The sequence below is a fragment of the Myotis lucifugus genome, unplaced genomic scaffold, assembly GCF_000147115.1.
Source record: "Myotis lucifugus unplaced genomic scaffold, Myoluc2.0 scaffold_4, whole genome shotgun sequence".
Classification (NCBI taxonomy): domain Eukaryota; kingdom Metazoa; phylum Chordata; class Mammalia; order Chiroptera; family Vespertilionidae; genus Myotis; species Myotis lucifugus.
In genome coordinates, this window is record NW_005871052.1 from 12628940 (window position 1) to 12644192 (window position 15253).

Consider the following 15253-nt stretch of genomic DNA (forward strand, 5'->3'; position numbering starts at 1 on the left):
CTCACACCCATCAGAATGGCTGTTATTAATAAATCAACAAACAATTGTGGGTAAGGATGTGGAGTAAAGGGAACTCTTGTGCACTCTTGGTGGGATTGTAAATTGGTGCAGCCACTATGGAAAACAGTATGGAGGCTCCTCAAAAAATTAAAAATAGAACTACCATATAACCCAGCAATTTCACTTCTGGGTATTTATCCAAAGAAATCTGAGGATAAAGACAGGAACAGATTCTTGGAGGAGCTCTTTGAACTGAAAGTCTTAAAGATGAGTAAGAATTAACTAGGGCCAAAACCGGTTTGGCTCAGTGGATAGAGCGTCGGCCTGCGGACTGAAGGGTCCCGGGTTCGATTCCGGTCAAGGGCATGTGCCTTGGTTTCGGGCACATCCCCAGTGGGGAGTGTGCAGGAGGCAGCTGATCGATGGTTCTCTCTCATCGATGTTTCTAGCTCTCTATCTCTCTCCCTTCCTCTCTGTAAAAAATCAATAAAATATAAAAAAAAAAAAAGAATTAACTAGGGAAAGGATAAGTTAGTTACAGAACCAAGTTCATCATTGTTAAGAATAAAGCCACAGAAGGAAATAACAAGATATGAACACAATAGACCCTCACTAGTATAACCTACTGGCTGAATCCAAGTGATTTTAAAATCAAACAAACCTATTTAAGATGCCAATTTCCACTGAATTCATTTCCTCATCTATAAAACAGGGATAATTATGCTTACCTGCTAGAGTTATTATGAGATTTCAATGAGGTGAATGTATACCTGGTGGTACATATTATGCTCTATTATTCTCTTCTCACCTGGGTAGTTGCCAGTCCGTTGCTAATACTGAATCCATTAATTGTTATCTGAATTTGTCCTCTGTTAATCATTTCAATAACTGCTTCTGCGATAGTATTCATAGGAATAACTGGCATATTAAGAGCTGTATTACTGCTGTCTGCATTATCTCCTGCATCAGGACATTTCATCTTTAAAAAAAAATGGCACAAGATGTATCATTAGGGAAAAGATCCCAAATGCAGATAACTTTATTTCAATGACAATATTGACCAGGTCCTGACCTTGACAATTTTCACATCCGGTAAACTATCAAGAAATGCTTTCAGGTCGATGCCATTCAGAACAATCCGATTGTCATAAATGTGCCCATTGGACTTAAAATCGATGACTGCCTTTTTCTAATCAGAAGAAAAAAGTTTCAGAAGAAAAAAGTTTCAGACATGTCATTTAGGATGCATAGGGACACTAGCAAGAAAATAAATGACTACAGTTCTTTGCAATTCCCCATAGCACTGTTTTTCTACCTACCTTCAGATGAGGAAACATATTGGCATGATCACCAATAAAGAAAGTATGTGGCATATAAGCCAGTTTTTCAGAATACTGTTCAGCAACTTCAGCTGGTGAAGTTTCCTGATCAGTGATGATATAATCCATGAAAAGCGCCCCACTAGTCCCAGGGTATCCGAGCCACATTGCCTAAGGGGGAAAAAAATAGACTAAGAAACTTCTTCCAAAGGGTCCAAAATTAAGAAAACAAACAAACAAACAGGGAGGATTGACTCAGCCAAAAGCAATCAAATAGTATTTTAGACTAACATAAGTACTAAAATGTTTTTCCAATTTACAAGACAAAAGAACTATTTATACCCAACTATGAAATGCATGTCTCTGTATCCATGTACTGTGGGCATTGTGTTCTACACTCAAAATTCGCTGTCCCTGTGCCTTTCAAGAACTATACTTTTTCCCCTTAAGTCAGGTATGTCTGCTCTATTGTTTCCAATGTCAGGTAGCCAGAGGGGAAAAAAGCACATTACTGTCTTTTTAGTCCAATAAACATTGTGAGCAATTATTAATTCCTTTACCTGAATAGGAGCTGGCCGGAGAGCAAAGAGTTCATTTCGAGCACCCTTGGTATAACCATTCATATTTACAAGGATGTGTATACCATCCTGATGGATGCGATCAGCTGCTTTTCCATTGCAAGGAATCTATGGAATAAAAAAATAAGAACTCATTAGGTATAATCTCAGACTAATTCAATTAGCTTTATTGGCATTAAACAGAATTCAGATTCCTAGATGCAAAAGTACGAACACAAATTATATTAATGCAGGTAAAAATATGGTTACGTGCCATTAAAATGGGCCCAAAGCATTATAGAAACAGAACATATTTAACTCTTGCACAATACAGGTTTGAACAGTGCAGTTTTTTTTTTCAATAAATATACTGCAAAAATTGTTGGAGATCTGTGACAGTTTGAAAATACTCACAGATGAATTACATAGCCTAGAACTATTGAAAAAAACACACAAAAAAGTTATACTGTGAATGCATAAAACATATACAGATACTAACTATTCTATTTCATCATTTACTACCATAAAAATGTACAAAAATCTATTATAAAAGTTAAAATTGATCAAAATTTTATTACAGACCATATATGACTATTTGCAGTTGATAGAAATGTAAATAAACAAAGATGTGGTATTACATCATAACTGCATAAAATTAACTGTGATACATACTGTACTACTGTAATAATTTCCTAGCCCCCTCCTGTTGCTACTGCAGTGAGCTCAACTGCTTTATCTGCTTAAAACGCCATGTAATGCTGCTAATCTCTGTGCGAGCAGTTCATCTCTCCAGTAAATAGTTTATGGACTGTGATCTCTCACGGTTCTCCCATACTTTTCATGGTGTTTAGTGAAACGCCATAAACTTTGAATAACACATGGGACCCACAGAAAGTGCCACTAGTGATACTGAAAGTGCTCCAAGAAGCAAAGAAAAGTCATGACGCTACAAGAAAAAGTTGAATTGCTTGGTATATTCCACCATATTTGAGGTCTACTGCAGTAGGTTCAAGATAAATGAATCCAGTGTAAGTACCATTATAAAAAAAAGAAAAGGAAATTCATGAAGCATCTCTGAAGCTATACCAGCAGACTCAAAAAAACCTTGCACTTTTGTGAAGTATCTTTCTATCTTGTACTGAAAATGCAATTTTGATGTGGGTGCCAAACTGCTGTAAGAAAAGCATACTTATAGACTTATATGACTCGAGAAAAAGCAGTCACTGTATGACAACCTCAAGCAAAAGGAAGGTGAAGGGTCTAAAGCTGAAGAAAGTAATGCTAACAAAGGATGGTTTGATAATTTTAGAAAGAGGTTTGGCTTAAAAATATCAAAACAGCCCGGCCGGTGTGGCTCAGTGATTGAGCATCAACCTATGAATCAGGAGGTCACAGTTCAATTTCCAGTCAGGGCACATGCCTGGGTTGAGGGCTCGATCCCGTGTGGGGTGTGCAGGAGGCAGCTGATCAATGGTTCTTTCTCATTATTGATGTTTCTATCTCTCTCTCCCTCTCCTTTCCTCTCTGAAATCAATAAAAATATTTTAAAAATTGTCGAAACAATGGAAGAAATAGCTTCTGTCAACCAAGAGGCAGCAGGTAAGTTCCCAGATGCCATTAAGATCACTGAGGAAAAAAGATCGCTGCCTGAACAGATTTATAATGCAGATGAAGATACCCTATTTCGGGGGGGGGGGGGGTGCCACAAAAGACATTTATTAGTAAGGAAGAGAAGCGAGCACCAGAATTTAAAAAGCAGGAAGGGATAGGCTGTTTTGTGCAAATGCAGTTTTGTGTATGGTCAGGAATGCCCTTATCTACAAAGCTGCTACCCTCCCACCCATCCCCACCCCTTTACCCCCAGCCCTGAAGGGAAAAGATAAACACCAGCTATCAGTCTTTTGGTTTTACAAGAAGACCTGAACTATGAGAATCCTAAGTACCTTGCCAGTATGGGACTCCCTTTTAGGTTCTTTTGATATGGACAATGCCCCTGACCACCCAGAACCCCATAAATTCAACACCAAAGGCATCAAAATGGACTACTTGCCCCCAAACACAATGTCTCGAAGTCAGCTTCTAAATAAGGGAGTCATAAAAACCTTTAAGGCTCATTAAACATGGTACTCTATGGAAAAATTTGTCAACTCTATGGAAGAGACCGCCAATTGAGAGAATATTGTGAATGTCTGGAAGGATTACATCAGGGGTCCTCAAACTTTTTAAACAGGGGGCCAGTTCACTGTCCCTCAGACCGTTGGAGGGCCGGACTATAGTTTAAAAAAAAACTATGAACAAATTCCTATGCACACTGCCCATATCTTATTTTACAGTAAAAAAACAAAACGGGAACAAATACAATATTTGTATTTGCATGTGGCCCACGGGCCGTAGTTTGAGGACCCCTGGATTACATCATTGAAGATGCCATTGTCACAGAAAAAGCCATAAAAGCCATCAAGCCTGAAACAATAAATTCCTGCTGGAGAAAACTGTGTCCAGATGTTGTGCATGATTTCACAGGATTCATGACAGAGCCAATCAAGGAAATCATGAAAGACTGTGAATATGGCAAAAAAAATGGGGGTAGGGGGCTGAAAGATTTCAAGATATGGATATTAGAGAAATTAAACAGCTAATAAGCACCAAACCAGAAGAATTAACAAAAGATGACCTGATAGAGATGAGTGCTTCCGAACCAGTGCCAGAAAACAAATTGACATCAGGCAATCTGGGTTCTAATTATTCAAGACTGCTTTTGACTTCTTTTACAACATGATCCCTTTTATGATACGGGCACTAAAACTAAAGCAAACAGTGGAAGGGTTGGGTACCATGTAAAACATTTTTAGCGAAATGAAAAAGCAAAACTGCAGACAGAAATTACAAATGTATTTCTGAAAAATTACAAGTATGCCTGCCTCTCCTACCACCCCTTCTACCTCTACCACTGGAGACAGCGAAACCAACCCATCCCGTTCCTCCTCCACCAGTGCCTACTCAATGTGAATATGAGGATGAAGGCCTTTATGGTTCCACTTCTACTTAATGAATAGTAAATTATCTTGCTGTACAGTTAATAATGGCAAGAATTGCATGAGATATTTTTGTGTCATTATTGCCTACATATTCATCAACATAGAATATGGTGTGCAAGATTTGTATGGAAGTGGATAGTCTATCCATAAATAGGCATAAGGTGAGTGATATTTAGTATTAAATTGAGAATGTATTTGTTTACTTACTGCTTTATAACTTTGCTTTCAAAGAATTACATTACCATATACCTATCAGCCTATAATTAAGGTAAGTGGTTTTTTAATAATGTAACAATGTTTCCAATACTGATTTGAATATGACTGTAATACTGCATGCCACAAAAATTTTATAACTATTCATTTATGAGTATATAAGCTAAGCTACCATGAAGCAATCGTATTGATTACACTAGGCCAGTGGTCGGCAAACTGCGGCTCGCGAGCCACATGCGGCTCTTTGGCCCCTTGAGTGTGGCTCTTCCACAAAATACCATATGCAGGCGCGCACGTACAGTGCGATTGAAACTTCATGGCCCATGCGCAGAAATCGGTATTTTGTGGAAGAGCCACACTCAAGGGGCCAAAGAGCCGCATGTGGCTCGCGAGTCGCAGTTTGCCAACCACTGGTATAGGGTATACATAAGGGTGAATGGTGGGTGAAAAGTATTGGCAAACCAAGTTGTGAAGGCCACACTGAAGAGTTTAGACTTCAGTCAATAAGCAGTGAGTCTCTTTAGACCTCAAAGGTGGAGGGCAGTATGATTCTCAGTCACAGAGTCCAACTCTTCATCAAGATATACGTTCAGCCGAAACCGGTTTGGCTCAGTGGATAGAGCGTCGGCCTGCGGACTGAAAGGTCCCAGGTTCGATTCCGGTCAAGGGCATGTACCTGGGTTGTGGGCACATCCCCAGTAGGAGATGTGCAGGAGGCAGCTGATCGATGTTTCTCTCTCATCGATGTTTCTAACTCTCTATCTCTCTCCCTTCCTCTCTGTAAAAAATCAATAAAATATATTTTTAAAAAAAAAAGATATACGTTCAAAACAACAGCTATCTTGCAAAAGATGTTGGTAAATATTAAGTATTAAATGACAAGTCTCACAACCCTCCTGCTAAGACTTCAAAGACTCTTATTCAAATTACTACATATACTATATATTGGGTATCACTATTAGTCACCAAAGTGGTCAATAAAGTCTATAAAAAATAACTCTTGTCTACACCCTTAGTAAATTAATTCCCCCACAGGCTTCAATCTTTTTTTGTTGTTGTTAATCCTCACCTGAGGATGAGGATATTTTTTCCACTGATTTTAGAGAGGAGAAGGGCGGGGGAAGTGGAAGGGAGAAAAAGAGAAGAAACAACAATGTGAGAGTTGCTTCCCATATGATTCCGACCTTGGGGGGCCCAGAAGTCTAACCTGCAACCCAGGTACTTGCCCTTGTCTGAGAATTGAACCTGTGATCCTTTGGTGTGAGGGTCGACGCTCTAGCCACTAAGCACACTGGCCAAGGCCAAAGGAACCATTTTTAAAATGACCTATTTATTCTTCTTCCAAGTCACCATTTCGTTCAATTCATTCAATTAATATTAAGTATCTACTGTCACAAGTGCTGACTGAATCCCCAGAAAAGTTTTATGTCCAAGCACAAACATGCTACATTTCCAGTTCATTTGCAAACTCAGCAAAATCCATGCTGATTATAAGGAAATAAGATTAAGGAAATAAGATCAAAGCAATTGCCCATAGGTAGTAGCTGAGGTTAAATACTTGTCATGAAAAATACAAGCTATATGAGAATAGTTTTATTCACTATTTGCTCAAGACAAGAAGAAGTGTAAGCATTTCACCTACCTGAGAAAGGTCAATGAAATGATTGGCTTCTGCCATCACCTTCACTCGGAAGTTTGTGCCATCATCAGGGCTCAGGGCATAACAGAATACCTGAAAGACAGCACCACAGCATATTTAATAACTTTGTCTCCAATCTTTCCAAAAAACACTGGGCTTAACATCTAATGGTAACAATAAAGCCACCACTGTGGGGTTTGTTTGGTTTATTTTACCAACAAACTAGAGGCCCAGTGCACGGATTCGGCACTGGTGGGGGTATGGCATGCGGGGATCGGCCCACTGTGGGAGCGCCACTCAGCTCATCTCAGTCATCTGAGCGGCTGTGGACTCGCCCTCTAAGTGGCTGCTCCCACTGTGGGAGCGCCGCTCATCCTGGTCAGCCAAGCGGCTGCTTCTGCTGTGGAAGCACACTGACCACTAGGGGGTAGCTCCTGCATCGAGCACCTGCCCCCTGGTGGTCAGTGCATGTCATAGCGACTGGTCGACCAGTCGTTCTGCCGTTTGGGCGCTGGACTTTTATATATATAGATAGTGACTCTAGGGAAACACTAATCTTACCTCAAATTTATCAGGATTGTGCATGCCTGGAATCGACTGCATAAGGTGAGAAGTAGGATGATTCCCAAAGTCAGAACTCACATATCCTACACGCAGTCGACCATCACTGAGCTTCAAATCCTTTGGATGTTCATATGGTGGTTTATGAAGGACATTAATCTACCAATGGAATCCAATACTTGTTAGAAATTTTCATCTAGAAAAAATGACTTAAAAACACACCACCAAATCTGCACCTCACTCCTGTTAGGAATGGTTTACACACAGTACTTCATTTAATTCATATAGCCAGTTCAATGCAACCTTAGTAGTTTATATAATATGCTTCATACTTTCACCTGTTCCCTCAGAAACAGCCTGAGCAAATCTAAAATTTGTAGGAAGGAGGCAGTATAGACAAAGCATGACAAACCCTGCATTTTAGAAAATTGTGTAGGGAAGCATTTTAAAAAACAAATATTATTATATTTTGCAGTCCAATATATTCTGCCAAGCAAATTCTCACCTTTGATCAAGTATGTAGTGTTCTAATTCTCAAAAGTGAGTATAAAATATCAACATTTTATTAAACATTATGGCTTTTCCTTTTATTACTGAAATATTTGGGTGACATTTAATAAATTTATATAGGTTTCAGGTGTACAATTCTGTAATACATCAAGTTTATATTGTATTGTGTATTCACCACCCAAAGTAAAGTCTCCTTCTGTCACCCATCCCCCCAATCTAAACCCCCTCTGACACCTGTCAGTCTGTTCTCTGTATCTATGAGCCTGTTTCTATTTTGCTTGTTTATTTTGTTCATTGGATGGACTTCGAGAATATCATGCTAAGTGAAATAAACCAGTCAGAAAATGACAAATACCATGTGATTTCACTTACATGTGGAATCTAATGAACATTACGGTTTTCAAATTAAAGGAAAACACCAACAATTTATTGTAAGTATTTAATTTAAGAATTCCACCTTGTGGGATGGGCTGGGTTCTAACTGAAACAGGATACAATAGAAGGGGCTTCTGGGGTTGCTGACAAAGATTCATTTCTCAACTTGGGTAGTGTTCACCTTATGGTAACTCACCAAGCAACACGTGTGATTGATGTAGTTTCTGTATGTATTTTACAACAAAAAAATTAAAACAAAAGAGGCGCACCTTATCCAAGCAGAGGTTCCCATGCCTCTCAGCAATGGCCTTCCTAAAGCCATGAGAAAGAGGATATAGCATACTATGATGAGGATGTACAGAAGGCAACCTATTCTTCTCTAACTGGTCAGCCACAATGCTGACCAACTTCTTCATTCGCTCATCGTAGTCTGTCCAATCACAGACAATCTAGAGGAGGCAAAAAAATAAGTTATACAGAAAACCCTTTTCCAAGATTTAACATTTTATATGTCTTTGGCCTAATGTCAAATAACCTTTTAAAAAAACACTGTCTCCAGGCAGGCTTTGATTAATATAGTACATAACAATACAAAAGTGATTACAATATGGAAAGCCAATTATTGGCTTGTTATTCTTTACCTGCAGGCAATGAGCCAAGTTGCAATAAGCATCAGGAAAATCAGGTTTAAGTTTCAGAGCAGTGCGGTAAGAAGCTATAGCTTCTGGAATATTTCCCGAATCCTGGAAATAAATAGTGAAATGGCTAAATTTTGTCCTAAAATCAAACATTACATGCTAAGATGTACATATTACAATAAACAGGAGTACCTTGTGAATGGAAGCCAGATTGCTGTGGGCATCTGCAAATGCAGGGTTAATCTGAATGGCACGGGTGTAACACTGCAAGGCTCCCTGGACATCCTGCATCTCCTTTAGGGTGTTTCCCATGTTAGAGTAGGCATCGGCAAAGGTAGGACTGATTCTAAAGAAGAGAACACAGGTTTTATCAGGTATAAACACCTTTAACCCCCTGTAATGTGAATTTAATCTGTTATCATTTTAGCACATGCCAAATGCCAAATATTTAAGTTTAAAAGAAAGAAAAATAAAGGCTGTGAGCATCTTACCGAATAGCCTCCTTATAATGCATCAGAGCTTCCTGCAGTTTTCCCTGCTGCTGCAGTACACTTGCTAAATTTGAATGGGCAGCAGCAAACTCTGGGAAGACCTATAAAGAGTCAAGAAAATTGAGTTTCAAAAAACCTGCTAAAACAACAGTGATGACTTACCACAGGAACTTTGTTCAAGTCTATATCCCTGCACTTCTCTCCAGCTTCTCCAAGCCTAGTCATACTCCAAAGCCAAGTAGCTCAAATTCTACCTCTTCCTTTATTTTATACCTCTCCTTGTTTCAAAACATAATGAGATAGACCTTTCTTCATCTTAGTTTATGATGATCACTCCAGCATCTCTCTCCTCTAAAATCTCTCAGCTCCAAACTCTTACCACACCTACTAACCACCATTACAGCCATCAGGCATTATGTACTTAAGTGGTAACATCCCTTGTAATGTAGCTTACTCTTCTATTTTTCTATGCAGATCTCATCTACCCATAAAAGAAATTCAATGTAGGGAATTTTTAAATGTCACACAGGACCTCACTCATACCTTAGGTTTTCAATTACCGGTTCAATGAATGATTCAACCACTATTTTTACAAAAGAGGTGGTTAACATGGCAAACTTAACAGCCCTCCTTCTACTATCACATTGACAAAATACCCAGCCACACCATCCTCAACATACTTCTAATGCTTTACGATACAAGCGAACTGCCTCTTCGATATTTCCCTGTTCTCGTTTGATATTGGCTAAGTTATTCAGTGAGTCAGCATGGGTGGGACACAGCCGGAGAGCTGTATTATAACAATCTTCTGCTTCAGCAACCTAGAAAACAAAGCAAACTATTCAAAACCCATACAGAGGAATCACAGAACTACCAATGATATTATTCTAGTAATTGCTTGGTTAAGCCTAATGGCTGGTAAGATTCCAGAAAATATTTTTGTTCTTCTTCCTCTCAACCAAAACTCTGAAGGAAAACAATTTATCACAATACTTAATACAATATGTACAAAAAAGACTTTTTTAATCATCCCACATAACAAAGAAATAGACTGAATAAAAATCCTTACACTGCCCTTCTCTTTGAGAGCATTGGCTAGGTTGCAGTAAGCATCAGGGAAATGTGGTTGCAGTTCAATAGCTCGCCTGTAGGTGTCTATTGCCAGATCTATTAGGCCTTGCTCATAGTATACACAAGCCAGGTTGCCGTGCACCACTGCATGATTTGGACTCAAGCTTAGAGCACGAAGGTAAGCTGCCACAGCTCTGTAAATAAAAACACACACACACAAAATGCGACTAACTTTTAATGGATGCTTTGTTACAATTAATTCATGCTATACTATACATAAGTATATCAATTAATTGTAATTAGTTACACTTAATTCATGCTATACTATAGTTAACCTCAAATCAAAATTGCACCTTTATAAAATATATTTCTACATGGAAAAGTTTTCTATTCCCACCTAAGAAATAGACTTTCCTTTGACAACAATAAAAAAAGTCAGGATTTACTTAGCTTTCTGAATCAGATCAAAGGACTAAGTTAGTCTAAAAGATAACCATTTCAATATTTTTACAATAAATAAAATTTCAACTGAACTCCAAAGTGAGGATAAAGGCTTTGTGGAAAGCCAACAATGAAGTCAGACAACAATACCTATAAATGAAAGGTAACCAGCAGACCTGATCAGGGAAAAGCAGCATACTAGAAAAGGAAAATGTATTTCAATAGACCCCTGTCATAATTTCAGTCTAAGCTCTCAAGAAAATTATCAAATAGAACATACTCTCACCTGTCAAAAATCCGTGCCTCTTTCAAGACATTTCCTAAATTGATATAAGCATCCAGAAAATTGGGATCGAGGGTGACAGCCTGAAAGTTACAAGACAGTAGTTACTTAGAGCAAGTTAGGATTTCAGATTCACTTCCCAATTAAGAATTTTTATTGAGAACATTTGAGACCTCTAATTATATTTTCTAGTGCATTAAATCTTATTTATTTTTAAAACCCAATTATTTTAGTGCCTACTCATTATTCCCTATTCACAAATCTCAATGTTATCAAATAACTTCTCATGTAATGTAAAAAAAATGTATATCCTGAAGGGAAGTTTTTTCAATTGGGACTACTCCAATTTCATTTTTCTGAATACTTCTAATGGTTGGCCCTATTTTATTAATGATTAATCAGCCTAAATCTTCTAAAAATATAATGACAGGAAGACGCAGCGAACTCTAACTGAAAAAGAATATATGTATCTCAGTAACTGCAATTATATACTCAGTAAGACCTTAGCAAGCTATGTAATTAGAGTTGTATACTCAATAAGATACATTACTTAAAGAAGAAACTAACCATTAAATGGTCTCATCCAGATAGTTCTGAAGTTGTCTTAAAATATGCCAGATATATCTAGAGCAGTGATTCTCAACCTGGGCAGTATAATAAGAATTCACCTAAAAGGTGCCTGGTTCATCACAGGCCTATTAAATCAGACCCTCTGAAGACAGGGCCAGGACATCCATATAAAAGATATGTCCTTGGCATCCATATCTTTTATATGGATGTCCTGGTGTGCAATCAAGGTAGGCAATCACTGAGCAAGAGAGGTGTAATAACTGCAAACCTTAACTGAAACAGTGAAAAGGTAAAGGTAGTAAGTAACTGTGAATACATTAAAGATTCATAAAGAACACTTCCTTTTCACTTAGATGCCAACTATATAGTAAAGTGATGCACTTAACTTAGATTGTCTCTAGTGATAGATGTCCACACCCAGAACTCTTAACTTTTTACTATGAAAAATGTCAAACATATACAAAAGCAGAGGAATATAACAAACTTCCAGGTCTCCATTATCCAGCTTCAACAATTAATCATGTCCAATCTTCTTTTTAAATTGATTTTAGGGGGGGGGGGGGGAGAAACATCGATTTGCTGTTCCACCTATTTATGCATTCATTGGTTGCTTCTTATATGTACCCTGACTGGGGATCAAACCCACAACCTTGGTGTATCAGGACGATGCTCTAACAACTGAGCTATCTAGCCATGGATAATCATGTTCAATCTTATTTAGTCTAAATTCCAACCTACCTCCCACTCTTCCCAGATCACTTTGAAGGTAACCCCAGACATATCAGTCCATCTGAAAATATTCCAAAATGTACCTCAGGGACTAAATGGAATACTTTTTCCTCCCAACATAACTGTAATACCAATATCACACCTACAAAACTGGCAGTAATTCCTTAATATCAAGCATCGATTCATTGGCACAATTCCTTATCAGTTTTGATTCAGGATCCAAATAAAACCCATCTAATTTGTCAACATGACTTTGTCAGGTTCTTTTAATCTTTTAAATTAAAGGTTTAATTTAACTATCCATTTTTACTCCTATAATTGGTTCAAGAAATCAGATCACTGTCCTATACAGCTTCTCATGGATTGGATTTTGCTGATTGCACCCCTACAATGTCCTTTAACATGTTTCTCTGTCCCATGTATTTCCTATAAATTGGTAGTTAAAACTACAAGTTTAATCAGATTTGGGTTCTTTCCTCGTTTTACAAGGCTACTTTCCTAGTGCAATTATTTACTTCCATCACAAGGTACACAATCTCTAATTGTTTGTCTCTTTTATGCCACTGATAAATTCCTAAATCTATTAATGGTGATACTCTATCATTCCTTCTTCACTAATTAGCTGGAATATTTCTATAAAGAGAAACTTTCCCATGTCAACTACTGGGTTACCCTGAGGTCCAGTTCACACAATGGAGGAAGGACATGTTTTATTCTTCCCTTTTCAACCAGTTTTCGAAATGAGTTGCTCCTTATCTTCCAAAGGTGATCAATGAATTCCTTTGAGAATTATGAATTCATGGATTTAAACATATCTGACAAGTTTTAATATATTTCAGTTATTTTTCCTACTGATGCTCAAGTCCCATCTTTAGCCAGTAGAAGCCTCTTCCAGTTGCCTCCTGAGTCTTTTTAGACACAAAGTAATATATCAAAGCTTCCTTGCTTTCTGGTATGACAAGGCACTCCAGATTAATTTGTACATTTCTTACCCTGGATCTGGAATCAGCCTTTTCACCAAGAAGCCCTGCTTCTTTACAGTAAAGCTGCTTGGATTTTTTAAAGGATTTTTTTATTACTAAAAATATATTTTCAATGCAAAACTGGAAACTACCACATCACATACCATCCAGCAAATGCTATAATACTGTCAGGGAACAAAGATATTATGTGATTGGTTAAGTAAAAGCATATTATGTAGTTCTATTAAAAACACCTTGCACACATGAGCACTTCATAAATACCAATTATTAATTTAATGACTAACCTTTTCAAAGTGATGAATTGCAAGCCAAATTTCCCCTTGTGCATTGAAAACACAGCCAAGATTACTCCAAGCTACTGCAAAGTTCGGTTGCGTCTCAATTGCTTTCAAATAACATGCCTTAGGAGGGGTTAATGAAAGAAGATGGGAGGGGAAGGAGGTAAAGGAAAAGGGGAAAATTTGTACAGGGAAAAAAAAGATTGGGGGGGGAGGGAAGAAGGTGATATCATTATTCCTTCTCTGACCAGCCAAAAGTGACCCTGCAGCATAGGCTCGCTTGCGCCAAAACTAATGCGCTGCCACAGCTGGCTGCTCCTGCGCCTGCGCCACCAGAACCCAAGTGCAAACCACCATGTTCAGTTCTGCCAACCAATGACCAACCCTTACACTGGGACTTATCTGGGAAGTCAGTTGCCTTAAGAATCTATGCTAGACTTCTCTTAACTGAGCACCTAAGGACTCGTTATCTTTTCAAGTGATATCTAGAGGGCGCATTTAATTAAGGCCAAGCCCCCTGACCCCACCCGTTTCCCAAAGTGTGTTCTCTGAGGTGTTAATAGGTTTCAATGGAAAAAAGTATTTCATGATCCAATAAATTAGAAAGACTGGTTTCTTTACTACAGGACTTCCCTAAGCCTTTAATAGTATATACAGGGTTTCCTGATCTCAGCTGATCCTAGACCTTTTCTTTCATTGGGCATTTTATTTTATTAGTATACTATAAAACACATTTTGGGAAATGCTGCTCCAAACAATAACATCAAAACTATGCTATGGGGAGAAAAATGTTTTTCTGCCAAGTTAGATATAAACCCAGGGTATAAGTTACATCCTTGCAATGTCCCTATCTCCCAAGAGGGACTGAAGCTGAAACCTCATATGACAGGATTGCACCTAGGTTGAGGTCCCTGTAATGCGAGCGCAAACGTCGCTTGCGCAACCTAACAGCATCGCACTGCGCAATCGCTGCGAACTGCTGCGCTACATAGAACACCCCTAGACGCAGCAAACGGCCAACCAGATCCATTAATCTACTAGACAGGCCCATAGAGAATATTTGTTTAATGAGATTAGTTGGGACTTGAGGTATGTTAAAACCCAATTTTATCCAAAAAGGCTACAGAATAGGACTGAGGGAGCCAGTCAATCAGATTACTCATCTAGTCAACCGTTCACAGGGGCTCATTTGCACGCATTGCGCATTAACGCTGCGCAGCCTTTGCGCTACTGCAGGGTCACAGCGCATCATCAGAAGAGCAGAATGCTGCAATCCAAACAAAGAAGAAAAAAGGAAAAAAATGAACAACAAGAAGAGTTAGAAGCTTTTACTAGTAAATTATCTAATAATTTTTAATATCAATTAACTTTTACTTATCTTTGACAGAATTGTGGCTATAATTTAAAACATTCTCTTACATAACTTGCTTGTAAATAAAATTATTTTAAGCTGTTTCTGAAGCCACAAGACAGAAGATTCAGGCATGGAGGCAAATTGTTTTGCTGTGGCAGTTACAAACCCGTTACCATATTTCTCATCATGTGACTTTTCGGTGC

The 15253-nt window shown here is 38.3% G+C and overlaps 1 protein-coding gene across 2 annotated transcripts in view; it reads right to left on the minus strand.

Annotated features, from left to right (window-relative positions):
- Nucleotides 1-15253, minus strand: part of OGT (O-linked N-acetylglucosamine (GlcNAc) transferase) — a 48675-nt gene that overhangs the window by 19753 nt on the left and 13669 nt on the right. For both annotated transcript variants that reach the window (XM_006082872.2, XM_006082871.3), the window contains exons 5-18: nt 13703-13819; nt 11140-11219; nt 10411-10606; nt 10022-10162; nt 9342-9442; nt 9043-9196; nt 8854-8955; nt 8482-8661; nt 7328-7486; nt 6770-6859; nt 1880-2005; nt 1320-1490; nt 1073-1189; nt 809-979 (exon numbers count right to left, since the gene is read on the minus strand). In XM_006082872.2, coding sequence (XP_006082934.1) covers nt 809-979; nt 1073-1189; nt 1320-1490; nt 1880-2005; nt 6770-6859; nt 7328-7486; nt 8482-8661; nt 8854-8955; nt 9043-9196; nt 9342-9442; nt 10022-10162; nt 10411-10606; nt 11140-11219; nt 13703-13819 — 1905 coding nt within the window. The remainder of the gene's footprint in view (nt 1-808; nt 980-1072; nt 1190-1319; nt 1491-1879; nt 2006-6769; nt 6860-7327; nt 7487-8481; nt 8662-8853; nt 8956-9042; nt 9197-9341; nt 9443-10021; nt 10163-10410; nt 10607-11139; nt 11220-13702; nt 13820-15253) is intronic.